At 36.9% G+C, this 16,195-nt stretch overlaps 1 protein-coding gene across 2 annotated transcripts; it reads right to left on the bottom strand.

The window, feature by feature from the left end:
* Window positions 1-9,141: 9,141 nt before the first annotated feature.
* On the bottom strand, window positions 9,142-16,110 carry LOC307004087 (uncharacterized protein). Of its 2 annotated transcripts, none has more exons than XM_079623036.1 (11): window positions 16,010-16,110; window positions 12,931-14,116; window positions 12,107-12,323; window positions 11,615-11,780; window positions 11,423-11,505; window positions 11,161-11,334; window positions 10,966-11,070; window positions 10,624-10,707; window positions 10,258-10,524; window positions 10,075-10,158; window positions 9,142-9,843 (listed from the first exon to the last, which is right to left on the bottom strand). In XM_079623036.1, the coding sequence occupies exons 2-9, from the start codon at window positions 13,476-13,478 to the stop codon at window positions 10,435-10,437; spliced, it is 1,467 nt and encodes a 488-aa protein (XP_079479162.1). In that variant the 5' UTR covers window positions 13,479-14,116; window positions 16,010-16,110; the 3' UTR covers window positions 9,142-9,843; window positions 10,075-10,158; window positions 10,258-10,434. The 2 variants fall into 2 exon arrangements, with proteins under 2 accessions (XP_079479162.1, XP_079479163.1); XM_079623037.1 differs by lacking the exon at window positions 16,010-16,110 and adding an exon at window positions 14,643-14,784.
* Between the last annotated feature and the right edge of the window lie 85 nt (window positions 16,111-16,195).

Raw genomic sequence — 16,195 nt, 5'->3', positions numbered from 1 at the left:
ACATCAATGTTATCAAAAAAGAATAGGAATTAAAAAGGAATAGCTTGAGGTAAATCTGAAGAGTAAATTATCAAACTGAAGTCCATTCTATGACATCCTAGATACGTAACATTACAACTTGCATCTGCACAAAAGGACGCAATTGCGCATGTGAACTTGAGCGTGCTAGTTTTTTAGTCTATGGTTTGAAAGGGAAACTCTGGATGCACTCTTCCCTAACAGCGCGCGGATACACAAGCAACTAAAGCACAGAGAATCTACAACATTCTATCACAATCGTGTTCTCATTGAAATGGGATGTGGCGTGTATATTCTAATTCATACATGCAACAAACTTATTTTGCGCCGGCCAGAACATACGCTCTAAAACGGTATAAAGGGAGTTATAAATATGATCATGAACATGTTTGCAAATGCGTCTCAATAGCACGCAGTGTGTTTATTGTGCAATACGTGAAAGTGAGTTTTTACATGCATATGATAGGCAGTTTTCGCGTGCACTTGCGTTTGCCACTTCATTGCGTGTAATACACACGCATCCCACACCACTAATTCTACCCAAACGTATAACACACACGCACCCCACATCACTACTAAACCTACCCTATCCAACCGTATCATATGCACGTAAAAAATCATATAGACATTTAAATTAGTCTTTATTTAGACTCATAAAGACGCATTTAGTGTGATCGGGTTGCATGATCAAACGCCGTCATTGACTGTGTCAACTGCGTCTGAGATGTTTTCTCTCTCGGTTCACAGGTACAGTGAAGTCGATCTGTGTCATACACATTTGACTTTTGTTGTGAAATCAGATTTTTACCGGTGCTGGTTTTAGGCTACGGCCGCGCGCATCAGCAAAGCGTGTCCAGTGACACACTAACAGTACTTCACATTATATTTATTTATTACATGGATTTATTGACAATATTTGTGACAAAAGTATACAATATACTTAAATTGAATCCATCTCCCCCAAAGGGGAAAATGCTTTTGTTATCTGCATAATTAAGTGATATTGGTATTTAATGTTACACTTATTAGTAGTTGTATTATTTTCGTAATTTAATGTGTGACATTATTAATGTCATAATACAAATGTTCAATGTGGAAGTAGGATCTTCTCATGTTCAGTATTTGTATATCATGAGATCTCATGTCTATCCACATGAGAGACCCGCTCCATGTCAAATAAAACCACTTTAAAGGGACATTATGTAGGAATTACTCCCATCTAGTGGTGAATTTGTATTTTGCATTCAAACTAATTTTGCTCTCCAGCGCCTCTACGGTAGGCGATATGTACCAAAAAGCTTTGACAGGATGTCTTCTAATAGCACTTCGTCGAGTTTTCCTTCAGGTGAACAGGTGTGTTATTTGAAACAAACTGCAACATGACAACAAACAAACGAATGTAACAGTATAAATTACTGACTGTGAAAAAACCTTAAATATTGCAGTTATGGCCAGGGTGCGATCTGTGAAAAAAACACAGGAGGGGGGGGGGGGGGGGGGGGGTTGATGTTTTGAAACATTGTTATTCATAAAAATTAATCATGAGAACATGAACTTCATCACTGCATTTGCAGGAATTAAATAAAATAAATAAATAAAATTGCAGGAATTTACTAAAAACTTAAAATCTTTTTTCTTATTAACTGAAGTAGCCTAACGCAATATTTTTACTCTATAGCTTATCTTTCCCCACATATGAACTGTGATCATGCAATAACGTTAACTTTACATCGCGATGCTGAGCTACAGTGAAATGATAGAAAATACATTATCTGTGATAGCAATTCACCTCATTCGCGCAAACTCGAGTAGAATGAGGCTCGCGTCTACCGCTAAACACCGCGCCGCAGGACCTCTAGACGCGCATAAACGCGTCTTTACATTGAAATCACTCGCGCCAGACACTCAAGAGAGTGAGTGAGTAATCATTTTAAAATAAAATTGACTTTAATCAAACCACGGATCCGTGATAAGTTTAGTGATCCGTCTCGCCACTATGTAGTAGCACTATGATCACTTTGAGGGGTGGATACATTTATCCCCACCCAGGATAAAAATAATTAAGCAGAGGCAGGGATACATTGACCAGAAAGGGGGAAATCCCACGCAAAATATTCACAACTTGAGCTAATGGATTGTTTTTGAAAAAGGAGAGCTATATAAAATTAGCCACATTAACTCTTGTTTTCTGTAATCTACGGTCACGTTTCCTTTTACGTTCTATTTTTGACTTTTTTGGCGACGATGTTTTCTTCTCCTGTGGCTTGGCATATGTATGGTCCATAATAACAATGCAATCCAGACTTTTAAACTTGCCGGTGCAGTTTCAAGCGCCTCTCACTGCTCTGCACCTGCGTTTCTGCTGGTTTCGGCTGGCTCTGAACGAAAACGCGTTGTGGAAACGCGTTGGCTTAGTACTTTTTGTCCCTCTCTGCTATTATAGTTTTGCAAGATGGCGGAACTACATGGAAGCCTCCGTGGACCTACCCGTCCCATGTATATAAAGATAATAAATTCTTCATTTATAAGGGTAAGTCAGATAATTGGCCGAGGTATTTGTACAACATTGAGGACATATTTATTAATAAAAATATTGATTTTAGATAATAAAATACCTAAAAAGATACTTATTGTCCCTTTAATTAGTGACTGAGTTCAGCTTATAAAATGAAACCAACCTTTTTGAGTCTCAGACTGAAACAAGAAGAAGTTTCTTCAATCTTCATGTCTTCACTCTCCTCTTTAATAACTGCCATCTTTAGTGTCGTGTGGATCTCAGTCGCTTCACCAGGAGTTTTTCTGTGTGTTTAGAGTAGACTATCTGTCATGAGATAAGAACAATTAACAGAGAGAAAAATAAACCTCTGGGTGCGTCTCAATCAGCTCCCTAGTGCAGTAGTCAGTGCACGGGTGAGCTTTTTGTATAAGTTAAAACATGTTTATGTTCTCGTTGCATTTACACTGTTTTGACCAGCAGGTCTAGTCAGCGCTCAGCGATTCGAATCACTGAATCATTTTTCAATCAATTAGTTCAGTTGACTCGGAGTTTTGAAAGCTCCGTTTCTCCCATTACAAACTGATTCGCGATACAGGGAGAGAAATGAGACGCACCTTTTCTGTTAGTGAAATAGCGAAATAATAGTTTCTCACAGTAGGGGTTCAGCAAAAAAAATCGACAGCAGGAAGTAGCTGCCCAGCCGGAAGCCCTGCCAAATTAGGAGGGGCCTGTTATTTCGTGGCAGCCAATCAGTATCGCCCAACGTAGCAGCAACCAATCACATGTAACTGGAAGTCAAGCAACAGCAAGCAAATGGTCAATGGTGGTGCCGGCGATACCTAGTAAACCATACTAGAAACATGGTTAATCATGTTAAACTCTCTAACATTTTCAAACTTTTTCAAGTCAACTTAAAGGTATAGCGGAGGATCTTTCCTAATTTTAGAAAAGACCCGCCCTCTCCAATTTTTAAAAAAATGCACATGCGCAACACTCTATTTGCTCCCGAGAGGCAACGCCTACTAGCAGTGATTTTAAATGGATTTCTCCAAATAGCATGACAAACTTTACCTGTCTAGTAGAATCTTCGCGACTGCGGCATCAGTGGGAAGCCCAGCCTGTGCTTTTAGCGCACGCCAGCGTGTGAACGGCCTTACGTAAACATATCACCAGAATGATTGACACTTAGGTGGACCAATAGTATAGGCTACCCACCCGGAAAAAGAAAATCCTCCGCTATACCTTTAAAGTTTGTCTACGAACTTTACTATCTAGTTCAGGATTGTTGTCGATAATTCTGATTTCAGAACAACAAATGCCAAGCCTGTTTCAAAAGTTACAGCTGCTTTATTAAACCAAGACAAGAATGTATTTAAGTACTGCAAATGTAAAAAACTTAAATGATAGCAAAATATGATTTTAAATAAAGGTCACTGATGATGAGACAATGTTCTTTTTTTTTCTTCTTTTAGACAGGACTTATTATTTAAGTTAAAAGAATGTGTATGTATATTTAATAAATATACAAAATGATTATGTCATACTAGGCATTTCTTTTTGTATGTACAGTATATTTATATATACAGAATTAACATATTTGTTGTAAATGATGCATCTGACGAGCTGAAGTTGGTTGAGGTGTCAGCGCTGCGACAGAAATGTGTAGCCTTGCCATACAGGGATGGTTTTGTGGCCATACCCCTCCTCCACTAAATGGAAAAAAAACAACAACAAAAAACATATAAGCTCAATCAATCAGTTTAAACAATCAGTTCAAGTTAAAAACTGTAATGAAAATTTGCTGTATTTATTTCACAAAGTTGGTATTTTTCCATACACTACACCCATAATTTCACGTTTTCAAAATATGAGATGACATATTATCCCTCAAAATGCCAGGGGAAATTATATTTTATGCTAAATTTAACATGCAGTTTGATACATGTCCCACCTTTCTCAATACCATGGACTGTCCATAGTTCTTACTTTCTACATTAAGGATGCCTTTTCATCTAATAGAATTTCAAGCGAGCGAGGACATTGCTGTTGTGCCAATTAATTGGTATGATGATGGGATGGTGTACTGGCTCAGCTTTAAGAGCACTGAACGGGTGAAAAGGGCAGCTGCTAAATAGGAGAAGCATGATCCAAACTGGCCAAGATATGATGTAAAGGTCGTCAGAACTTGTGGTATGCCAATTCATAAAATTCTTGTTTAAAAATGATTTCATGGTTGCTTCTCCTTCTGCTTGGAATAACGTATTATTTATATGTTCTGAAAATGCACATGAAATTGTCTTTGCCTTGCATTGTTTAAAATATTCCATTCATATCTACTGATGCTATTCTTGGCCAGGTCTCTCTTGTGAGATATATTTTGTGTTCTCAATGAGACCAACCTGCTTAAATAAAGATGATAATAATAAGCTAATTTGAAACTCATGTTCATTTTAACATATTACATTTTAGACAACTACAAAGACGCCAATAGGCTTATGACTCAATATCAGACCGGCTGCAACACCTCTGAGCTACAGTCTGAGGCAGAACAGGAGGGTAAATGCGCAATTCAAGGTGCAGAACCGCATGCTTTGCGACACTTGACGTCAATTAACGTCAACAAATTAAACGCAATAATGGAGAAATCAAGACAGTGGCACACAGACAAGAGACATTTTCGTTTGGCAAGATGAGTTTTTATTTACTGAAGTCAAATCAAAGGCAGTATGTCTAGTTTGCAAACAGTCTGTTGCTGTTTTAAAAGAGTACAATATCCGTCGTCATTATGAAACAAAACATTCTGCAGATTTCTCAAAGTACAGCGGCGAGGCGCGAAAACAGAAGGCTAACGAGCTGCTAGCTGGACTTCGATCTGAACAGAGCGCGCTGCTACATCCTTCATTAGCACAAGAAAGCGCCACACGGGCCAGTTATCAGATTTCCGCTCTAATTGCTAGAAGTGGAAGAGCCTTCGCTACTGGAGAGTTCATCAAGGAATGTCTTGCGGTGGCTGCAGAAGCAGTTTGTCCTTCTCAGGTACGAATGTTCTTACAAATTAGCCTGTCAAGAAATACTGTTACCCGACGCATAGAGGACAATGGCTCAAGACATCGGCGAGCAAATCAAGACAAAGGCAAGTGCGTTCTCTGCCTATTCAATAGCCTGCGACGAGAGCACCGACATATCCGATTCCGCACAGCTGTTGGTATTTTTGCGTGGAGTAAATGAAACTTTTGATGTGACACAAGAGCTGGCTGGCATTGAGACCCTTTCTGGTACTACTAAAGGAGTTTTTGCTGTTGAGAGAGTGTTGGGAAAAATGAACTAAAGTGGGAGAAGATGGCCGGCATTACAACTGACGGAGCGCCGGCAATGGTAGGGAGGAAATCTGGCCTTGCTGCATTTGTGTCTCGGAAAGTCAGTGAATGTGGAGGAAAAGTTGTTAAGTACCACTGCATTTTACATCAAGAACAACTATGTGCACTATAACTTAGTGCTGCATTTGACACCATTGACCACAACATCCTTTTAAATAGACTCGAACATTATGTTGGCATTTGTGGAATTGCACTAGCATGGTTTAAATCATACTTATCTGACCGTTATCAGTTTGTAGCAGTAAATGAAGAGATGTCTTATCAATCACAAGTTCAGTATGGCGTACCACAAGGCTCAGTACTAGGACCGCTGCTGTTCACTCTGTACATGCTACCATTAGGAGATATCATTAGGAAACATGGAATTAGCTTTCACTGTTATGCCGACGATACTCAGCTGTATATTTCTTCAAAACCTTAACGAAACCTACCAATTCACAAAATTAATGGAATGCATAGCTGATATAAAAAATTGAATGACTAGTAATTTCCTACTACTAAATTCAGAAAAAAACAGAGATTCTAATTATTGGACAAAAAACTTGGTGTGCTCTTTGATACCAATCTTTCATTTGAAAGTCATGTGTCTAGTATCTGTAAAACCGCTTTCTTCCATCTTAAAAATATATCTAAATTACGTAATATGCTCTCAATGAATAATGCAGAACAATTAGTTCATGCGTTTTTGACCTCAAGGCTAGATTATTGTAACGCTCTACTGGGTGGTTGCCCTGCACGCTTAACAAACAAACTACAGCTAGTTCAAAACGCAGCAGCTCGAGTTCTTACCAGAACCAGGAAGTATGACCATATTAGCCCTGTTCTGTCAACACTGCATTGGCTGCCTATTAAACATCGTATACATTTTTAAATATTGCTGATTACTTACAAAGCACTAAATGGTTTTGCTCCACAGTACTTGAGCGAGCTCTTAACGCATTATAGTCCTTCACGTCTACTGCGATCTCAAAATTCTGGCCAGTTAATAATACCTAGAATATCAAAATCGACTGCTGGCGGTAGATCCTTTTCCTATTTAGCACCAAAACTTTGGAACAGTCTTCCTAACATTGTCCGGGAAGCAGACACACTCTGTCAGTTCAAATCTAGACTAAAAACACATCTCTTCGGCCTAGCATACACATAACACATTATAGACTTCTATAATTCAATGTTAGGCTGCATAGTAGACTGCGGTCAAGCCAGCCGCGGTTTGAAAATACACGGTCAAGCCAGCCGCCAAAAAAAAAAAGCGTGTGCGCCTATTACTATGACTACGGTAATTTCAGGAACAGCAACGAGAGAACGCGCTTGACTTGCCCACCCCCCCCCCCCCCCCCCCCTCTCTCTCTCTCTCTATATATATATATATATATATATATATATTCGGTCTTTCTATCTATCTATCTATCTATCTATTTATCTATCTATATTTTTCTTTCTTTCTATCTATTTCTTTCTCGCTCTCTCTTTCTTTCTTTCTTTCTTTCTATCTATATTCTGTCTGTCTTTCTTTCTTTCTATCTATATTCGGTCTTTCTATCTATCTATCTATTTTCTTTCTATCTATTTCTATCTATTTCTTTCTTTCTTTATATCTTTCTTTCTTTCTTTATATCTATATTCTGTCTTTCTTTCTTTCTATCTATATTCGGTCTTTCTATCTATCTATCTATCTATCTATCTATCTATCTATCTATCTATTTTCTTTCTTTCTATCTATTTCTATCTATTTTTTTCTTTCTTTATATCTTTCTTTCTTTATATATATCTATCTATATATTTTTTCTTTATATCTATCTCTCTTTCTTTCTTTCTATATTCTTTCTTTCTTTCTATCTATCTATTTCTTTCTTTCTTTATATCTATCTTTCTATATTCTTTCTTTCTATCTATTTCTTTCTTTCTGTCTTTATATCTATCTATCTATATATTTCTTTCTTTCTTTATATCTATCTTTCTATATTCTTTCTTTCTTTCTCTCTTTCTTTCTATCTATTTCTTTCTTTCTGTCTTTATATTTATCTATATCTTTTTTCTTTATATCTATCTATCTATTTCTTTCTATATTCTTTCTATCTATCTATCTATTTCTTTCTTTATATCTATCTTTCTATATTCTTTCTTTCTTTCTTTCTTTCTATATTCTTTCTTTCTTTCTTTCTTTCTTTCTTTCTTTCTTTCTTTCTTTCTTTCTTTCTTTCTTTCTTTCTTTCATGTTAGTTGCCCATATTTGTGAGTGACAATGTCACAAGATGCCATGTTTTTAACACTCACATCTTTGACTGTTTTTTTTTCTCAATCTCTTAAGGTCACATCTCAAGACATTGTTTTATGTACAAACACATTTATGTACGGACAAAATAAAGTATTCACTCTTTCTAAATACATTTACTGCATATAGTTTACTGTTCTCTTGTATTCAATGTTCCATACACACCTGTGAGTCCAGATATAGGATATTTTCGACTTCAGAGGCCCATAAAGACCTCATTTCTAATAAGTAGAAAAAAACAATGGTCAGTTCTTATAGGGGACGTCCCATACAGTATACACACCTCATATCAAACCATTTTACTGTAGCATTTTGGAGATATGTCACATTATTCGACTTCAGAGGCCTATAAAAACATAATTTCTAATAAGTAGCAAAAAACCAATGGTCAGTTCTTATACGGGACGTCCCATACAGTATACACACCTCATATCAAACCATTTTACTGTAGCATTTTGGAGATATGTCACATTATTCGACTTCAGAGGCCCATAAAGACGTCATTTATAATAAGTAGAAAAAAATAATGGTCAGTGCTTATACGGGACGTCCCATACAGTATACACACCTCATATCAAACCATTTTACTGTAGCATTTTGGAGATATGTCACATTATTCGACGTCAGAGGCCCATAAAGACCTCATTTATAATAAGTAGAAAAAAATAATGGTCAGTGCTTATAGGGGACGTCCCATACAGTATACACACCTCATATCAAACCATTTTACTGCAGCATTTTGGAGATATGTCACATTATTCGACTTCAGAGGCCGATAAAGACCTCATTTCTAATAAGTAGAAAAAAATAATGGTCAGTTCTTATAGGGGACGTCCCATACAGTATACACACCTCATATCAAAGCATTTTACTGCAGCATTTTGGAGATACGTCACATTATTCGACTTCAGAGGCCGATAAAGACCTCATTTATAATAAGTAGAAAAAACCAATGGTCAGTTCTTATACGGGACGTCCCATACAGTATACACACCTCATATCAAACCATTTTACTGCAGCATTTTGGAGATATGTCACATTATTTGACTTCAGAGGTGTATAAAGACCTTCTCAGCTTCTCACTCACAAACATAAATAAAAAAGCCATGTCTTCCTTAGACCCTGCTAATAAAAAATATGTAAAATAAAAACTTTACATGGCTACTTTAAATAGACTATTTTAAATGGTAGTGAAACAATAACAAATTTTAGAATGAAAAAGTAATGCAAAGCAATGAAAAAGTAAATTGAAACCACAATATATATCACACATTTGTTGCATGGGTCCTATCGAGAAAAAGGAAACATACTTTCCATAGAGTAATAAAATGTCCTGAATTGGATTTAGGAAAAAATAATCTTTTTTACATTTAGCCAGTACAATTGTGGCATTTCCAGTCATCATCCCCAGTAATGGCATTTTGGGGTATCTTCAGACAGTTAGGATGATACCACCCCTTGCACAAAGAACATTCCACCATTACTTCCCTGCAGTGTGCAGTCCTGCATATGCAGTACACATTCACGTGTGTTTGTCCAGAATTTGGCCTTTGTAGTCTAACTGCTGATATTTTTTGGGAGGGGTCTGCTCCTTGCCAGCATGGTCCATAGTTCTTATTTACAGACCTTGTTGTACTCCCAGGTTTGTTTGGGATGTCAGTGTTCCTTAAAGGTTTCTGTGGAACAGATATGTTTTTTTAAAAAGTGTGATAGATAGATAGATAGATAGATAGATAGATAGATAGATAGATAGATAGATAGATAGATAGATAGATAGATAGATAGATAGATAGATAGATAGATAGATAGATACATACATACATACATACATACATACATACATACATACATAGAAATGAACTATTCACTTCAACTATTCACCTTCATCATTCTTATTGAAGTCATACCTTATCTGACTTGGGTTCAGTCGAGCTGGTGTCTGTCACTGTCTTTGGTCCCTTTAAAACCGCTTTGCCTCCTTTGACTGCAGCCTAAACCATTCCTATCACATACATGAAGATATAGCTCACTGGATGCACTGGAAAAATACTCTTTAAACAATGACTTTCAGAATGACATTGAAATCATACCTTATCTGACTTGGGTTCAGTCGAGCTGGTGTCTGTCACTGTCTTTGGTCCCTTTAAAACAGCTTTGCCTCCTTTGACTGCAGCCTAAACCATTCCCATCACATACATGAAGATATAGCTCACTGGATGCACTGGAAAAATACTCTTTAAACAATGACTTTCAGAATGACATTGAAATCATACCTTATCTGACTTGGGTTCAGTCGAGCTGGTGTCTGTCACTGTCTTTGGTCCCTTTAAAACAGCTTTGCCTCCTTTGACTGCAGCCTAAACCATTCCCATCACATACAGGAAGATATAGCTCACTGGATGCACTGGAAAAATACTCTTTAAACAATGACTTTCAGAATGACATTGAAATCATACCTTATCTGACTTGGGTTCAGTCGAGCTGGTGTCTCTCACTGTCTTTGGTCCCTTTAAAACAGCTTTGCCTCCTTTGACTGCAGTCTAAACCATTCCCATCACATACAGGAAGATATATTTATCACATACACTAAAATTAGATTTGTGGCTTCAAAAATCATTAATTTATTAGTTCATTTACATTTCAATTCTGAATTCAGAATATTATTTTAAAAATTATTTAAAAAAAAGACTACATTTTAAATGTTATAAAGTATAATATAAACAGTAGCCATGCTTTTATTTAAAATCGTAAGGAACAATGAAGTGTGATAAGTGTGATTTTATATGATGCTGCAATACCACTTTGGTTGTCTTGAATGGGAAACCCTTCTTTATTGGCGACACGTAGATGCCTTTCTTGGAAGGCTTCCTTTTTCTCCAGCGTTCAACATTTATCCTGTACGTCTTAAATAAAGCAGATTCATTGGAAGGATTATTTAAGAAATAAGTACAGGTAAGTACTTATACTGAAGGTAAAAATTTCAATAAACGTACTTTTCTCTTGCGTGTTGAGTCAGAGAATTCCATTAAGAGAGCATTATGAGTCTGTTGGTAAATCTGCACAAAGTCATCAAGCCTTGTGAGACGACGTCTCTGGAATCTAATTTTTTTAAGATCCCATTGGCTTTTCTCCATAATACCTTGTGTCCTGTTGTCCTCAGTGTAGTTCTACATTATTGGATAAAATAATTACTGAGAGTTAAAGAGTACACATATTAGGCATGTAATTGTGTGTAAGACATTATCAAACATGTACCTGTGTGCCTGACTGACTGCAACGCATAAAAGTCTTGGACAAATGTTTGTAGGCTGGTCCTTTTCCATGGCGGCCAAGATCACCTATATTAAAGTAACTAATTTAGATTAGTTTGATGCTATGTCAAATATTTACCATTGTTCAAATCCCACAACCTCTCCCCAAGCAATCCTAAATTAAGTTTTCACTTACCCAGCATGAGACCAGACCACAAAACTACCTGAGGTAGGAAATATTTGACCAGGTTAGGCATGAATGTAGGTGAATGATACTCATTTGGCTCCCCCTTTTCATCTACAGGTGCGTTTGCCACTATTTCCTCAAAATGACTTTGAAATGTAGTGGGTCCCATGGTGATCTGCAAATGAACAAATACTTTCAGTCTGTATTTATGCAAACAAACATCTGGATTATTAAGTCTGGTTCCACACAAGGAGGGAAAGAGATACTGTATCAGTACTTGATGCTATTTGAAATTTAGACGATTTTTGAGGCCCATACTTCATCACATAAAGCCAATGCTACATGACAGTTCATACTGTGTCACTCAAATTTGCAACAGTACCCTAACATAATTGCAGCGTCATATTACGATCATACACCATGATATAAGTAGGCCAATGTTATAACTACATTGAAGTGAACCAGAAACATACAGCTGTACACTGCACAAATCAGACAAACCTCAAAGTCATTGTCTGCATGGTCACTGCTTTCATGAAAGCCAATTGTTTGCAACCTGTTTTGAAGGTTTTGGAAGTGTTTTTCCACGTTGTCACCACTCTGAGGACTTGAGAACAGTACTGCCATGCTTGTAATGATGTCATCCATTTCCATCAGTGTGGCAGCACTTGTCAGGAGGCCAAAAAGATGCATGGACAGTCTGTAGTGTTTGGGGGAACTGATAAACAAGATAAATGTAAGTTTAACAATTATTACAGACAAAAACAGTTTTTGCTTTATACTTTGGTTTTCGGTTTTGGTATAACGTAATGTAACATCACAGACCTTCAATACACAGGCATAAATAATTGTAGCTATGTTGTCACATTCATCATTTTTGGTAAAACATTTATTTTACAGTGTCATTGTTAAATGTTACAGTACATGGAGTTGCTATAGTAATACCTATGAATTATGCTATAATTACATGCAATTAACACTAAACCAAACCAAACCCTAACCCTATAGTAAGCAGTTACTTAATATGACTCAGTACTCAAATGTATAATAACAGTGTAACAAAGACAGCTTAAAATAAAGTGTAAACGAATTTCTTTTTTAAGACAAAGACAATTATTGAACTCCATTCACTACTTTAAACTATTTTTGTGAGTTTGTGGTTCTATGGTTCACCTTTTAAAGAATAGTTCCACCGTAAACCATGACCATGTCCGTTCAATAGTTTATTTCAAAGTTAATTTATTAATTATTTTATGTGACTAACCATGTATGACAACACAACATTTTATATATATATATATATATATATATATATATAAACTTACTGTTTCCTGCTGAACACTTTTGCATTCTTCATAATGTGGCTTAGGCAGCGATGAAGAATTGGCATGTCCATGGCCTCTTTCAAATTTCCAGTGACAATGTCATAGTACATGCTGAGCAAGCTCTCCAAAGGAAGTTTGCAAAAAGTGTAGGCAACAGCTTGCATCAGAACAAGGGATCCATCACACATAATCATAACAGGTCTCCTCACAGATTTCCTTCCAAACAACTTGTAGTAATCTGTTTGAAATGACTCCATAAAAAATAACACTGATGCATTGGTGTGTTGGCAGGTGACATACGTTGCAACAGGGATAGGGGAGGATCCTTTAATAGGATGCCTCACCACCAACTCATACACATAAAAAGGTGCTGATTTCCCTCGCGCTTTTTGCACAATGCTTCCTGTGGCGTCAATATACACAATATCATCCCTGCATCGTTGATGGAACAGTCTGATTGTGTTTTTGGACCACAACATGACTCCTTTGGGGTGCAAGAGCACCTTTTGAAGAACTTCATTGTCTTCATCCGTTTTTTCCTCCACCATTTTGTGAAGACTTAATATTTAATTGGCATGCCTTTATTTCGTGTCATGTAGGCTATGTTTTTGAGGACTGCAGCTGTAGGTGCCTGGTCTCTGCATCCTGATTCAAAGACTTTTGGTTCAATTTTGTCCAGACACTGCAAATGTAAGGCCCTTGGAAGCACTGATTGAAGTTGTTTTCCAAAAATGTCTCTATTATCAGCCCGCACATATCTTCTTTTTAATTCTTCCATACTGTGACAGACCTCCTCTCCCTGAAATGTCACCCAGGCCTTGAGGGTACTCTCATCCCTCACAGTGACCTCTACACAAACTGGGCAATCAGAAAATGTACAGTATCCCAGGCAATTAAATAAAGGGCCTTTTCTTTTGGACATTTTATTTTTCACGGTGTGCCTTTTAAAAGCAATGCTGCAGTATGGATGGACAGATTCTATTCCCTTTGAGATGATATTTGTCCAATGCAGATCTTTAAACTGGTGTCCAACCTGTCGTTTTCTCAGGTCGCTCCACTCCTTAGTGTCCATTAAAAAAAAACATGGGCCTGTTGGCAGCTTATGCAGAAAAAAGAGGCTATCAGCTGGACCATTATTTTCAGAAGATGTTTCTGATGTTTGGCTAGAATGCTGTCTTTCAGTGAGCTAAATGAAAGAAAAAAGTTGTTAAATATATTAATTGTAGTTCAGTGTAAATACTGTTTTCCTGGAAGTCCTACGAATGAAGGAACTTCATATTGATGTAGAACATGGTTAAAATTGTATTTAAAATTTAAACTTTAGTTGGTAGACATCATTAATTTATGTTGATTTAGCTATGTGTTAGTACAGGAACCACATTTTTTGGGTGTTTACAATTACAAAAACACATACTTTCAATAAATATATTTAGTAGCTAATGCTTTTTGTTTTGTGGTTTTACTGTTATTACATGGAATTAAGTGTCTTTATGCGAGATACAATTTTTTTATAGCGTTTTATGTTGTTTAAAGAACAATTGATGTGTTTGTAGTTATCCGGAAAAGTTCAGACTTGAATTCTACAGTTTGCCAAAAACATAGCAAATATATTTAATGTTTTTTGCATTTGCTAATAGCAAAATAAAAAAATATCCGACAGCATTTCCACTACTTTCCAACGGAGAAAAAAAATACAAAGAATGATTGATTACCTTGGTCAGAAGAAATAAAGATGTAAAATTTGCCATTACACCCTTAACTGTGCGTTCGTTTGGAGCGAAATTGACGCGCGTCCGAGGCGAAATCCGCTTCTTCTGGGAGAGGCAAGTGCTAGGCAGGAAATTTTAAAATACAACTGTTATTGTGTCACGAAATGTAGTTTTAAGAGTTGTTCAGTCGAGAATGTAGTTGTTTAAAGCTCAAATCTGTGGTTTGTTTATAAAGATAGCGCCTATTTAAAAAATCTGATCTGACGTTTCGGAGTTGTGAGATCCAGGCGATCACCGGGCGCTCAGCGCTCATGTAACCCGCTGGAGCAGCCTCACCTCGGCTAGTCCTCCTGACGTCTGCCGCTGGTAAACGAGAAATGTTTAAATTCACAATCTATAGCTTCAGCTCTATTATATGAAACATATAAGTTAAAATAAATTAATGACTGTTATAACGTAGGTCAAACGACTTCTTTAATTAACGTTATGTGAGTTTTTCTTCATCTCATTCAGAAATGTAGCCTATGACTGCAAGTGTTCAGTGTCGTGTCACATTCATAGTTAACATCTGAACATATCGTTACTTCTTTCACGCGGGCATTTAGTCATTACAAAATAATTTATTAAGGCAAAACATAAGTTATTTAAAATTTAAAATGACATCGGACATTCCCCCGTTTATCACGTCACTTCACCACGTGACAGCAGCAAGCAGGCTCCTGATTGGTTAACGCGGCGCGAATTGACGCAGAAGATTTTTCAACTCGGGCGGCAGACGCGAATTCGCGTCAAACGCGTGAATGCACAAAAAGCACTATAAAATCATTCGCGCGTCTACCGCGACGCACTCTACGCCTCATTCGCGCCGCAGGATTTTTTTACGAGCGTAACGCGTCTTTGCATTGACTTAACATTGAAATCACTCGCGCCTGACGAACGTGTGAACGCACCATAAGCCCTATATTACAAACACCCTTACTCCAGCATGAATTTTTTTTTCTTTTTCAGGTAATTTATAGCCAAGGTAATGTAAAACAAATTATAGTGCTTTAAATGTGTATTACAAATGAAAATATAAAAAACTGTAGATTTCCGATGTTCATAACTGTGGAAAAGCATCATCACAGTAAATGTAATGGTCCATTGTTACAAAGCTTCTTCTGTGATGTGTAGCTTCTAACAAGTTCTATGATTTTACTATTTGTGTTGCTTTTAGATGCTACTTGGCTGGCCACAGTATACTTCTGGATGGTTAAAAATTTAAGTTTTAAATGATCACACAAATTACAACATTCTTCTTATACACGTACTGTATCAGGTGAATGCTACCTGCATTTCAAAGTTGATAAGCTGCTTAAAAAAGACTTTACCTTGGATGAAGTAGACTCGACCTCCACAAGATCCTTGGCCTCATACTCGATGTCAGTGTCAAGTGCAGCATCAGGACTTCCCAGAGGAGAACACTTAGATGTACAGTTAAAGAAATAGAGTAAACATTGTTGTTGGACCACAACAGTGTGCGATCAAACAATGTTAAAGGAATTGCAATGTCATAT

This window comes from Phoxinus phoxinus, assembly GCF_949152265.1.
Source record: "Phoxinus phoxinus genome assembly, chromosome: 9".
Classification (NCBI taxonomy): Eukaryota; Metazoa; Chordata; class Actinopteri; order Cypriniformes; family Leuciscidae; genus Phoxinus; species Phoxinus phoxinus.
The sequence above is the reverse complement of the archived record's forward strand: the minus strand, read 5'-3'. Positions and strand labels throughout refer to the sequence as shown.

Excerpts from the sequence above, each read along its gene's own strand:
- LOC307004087 (XM_079623036.1), bottom strand. The coding sequence starts at position 13,478 with ATGGTGGAGGAAAAAACGGATGAAGACAATGAAGTTCTTCAAAAGGTG. Across the intron at positions 12,324-12,930 it reads AAAGTGTTCAGCAGGAAACA|TTCCCCCAAACACTACAGAC; the intron begins GTAAGTTTATAT and ends CTTGTTTATCAG. Across the intron at positions 11,335-11,422 it reads GCAGTCAGTCAGGCACACAG|AACTACACTGAGGACAACAG; the intron begins GTACATGTTTGA and ends CCAATAATGTAG.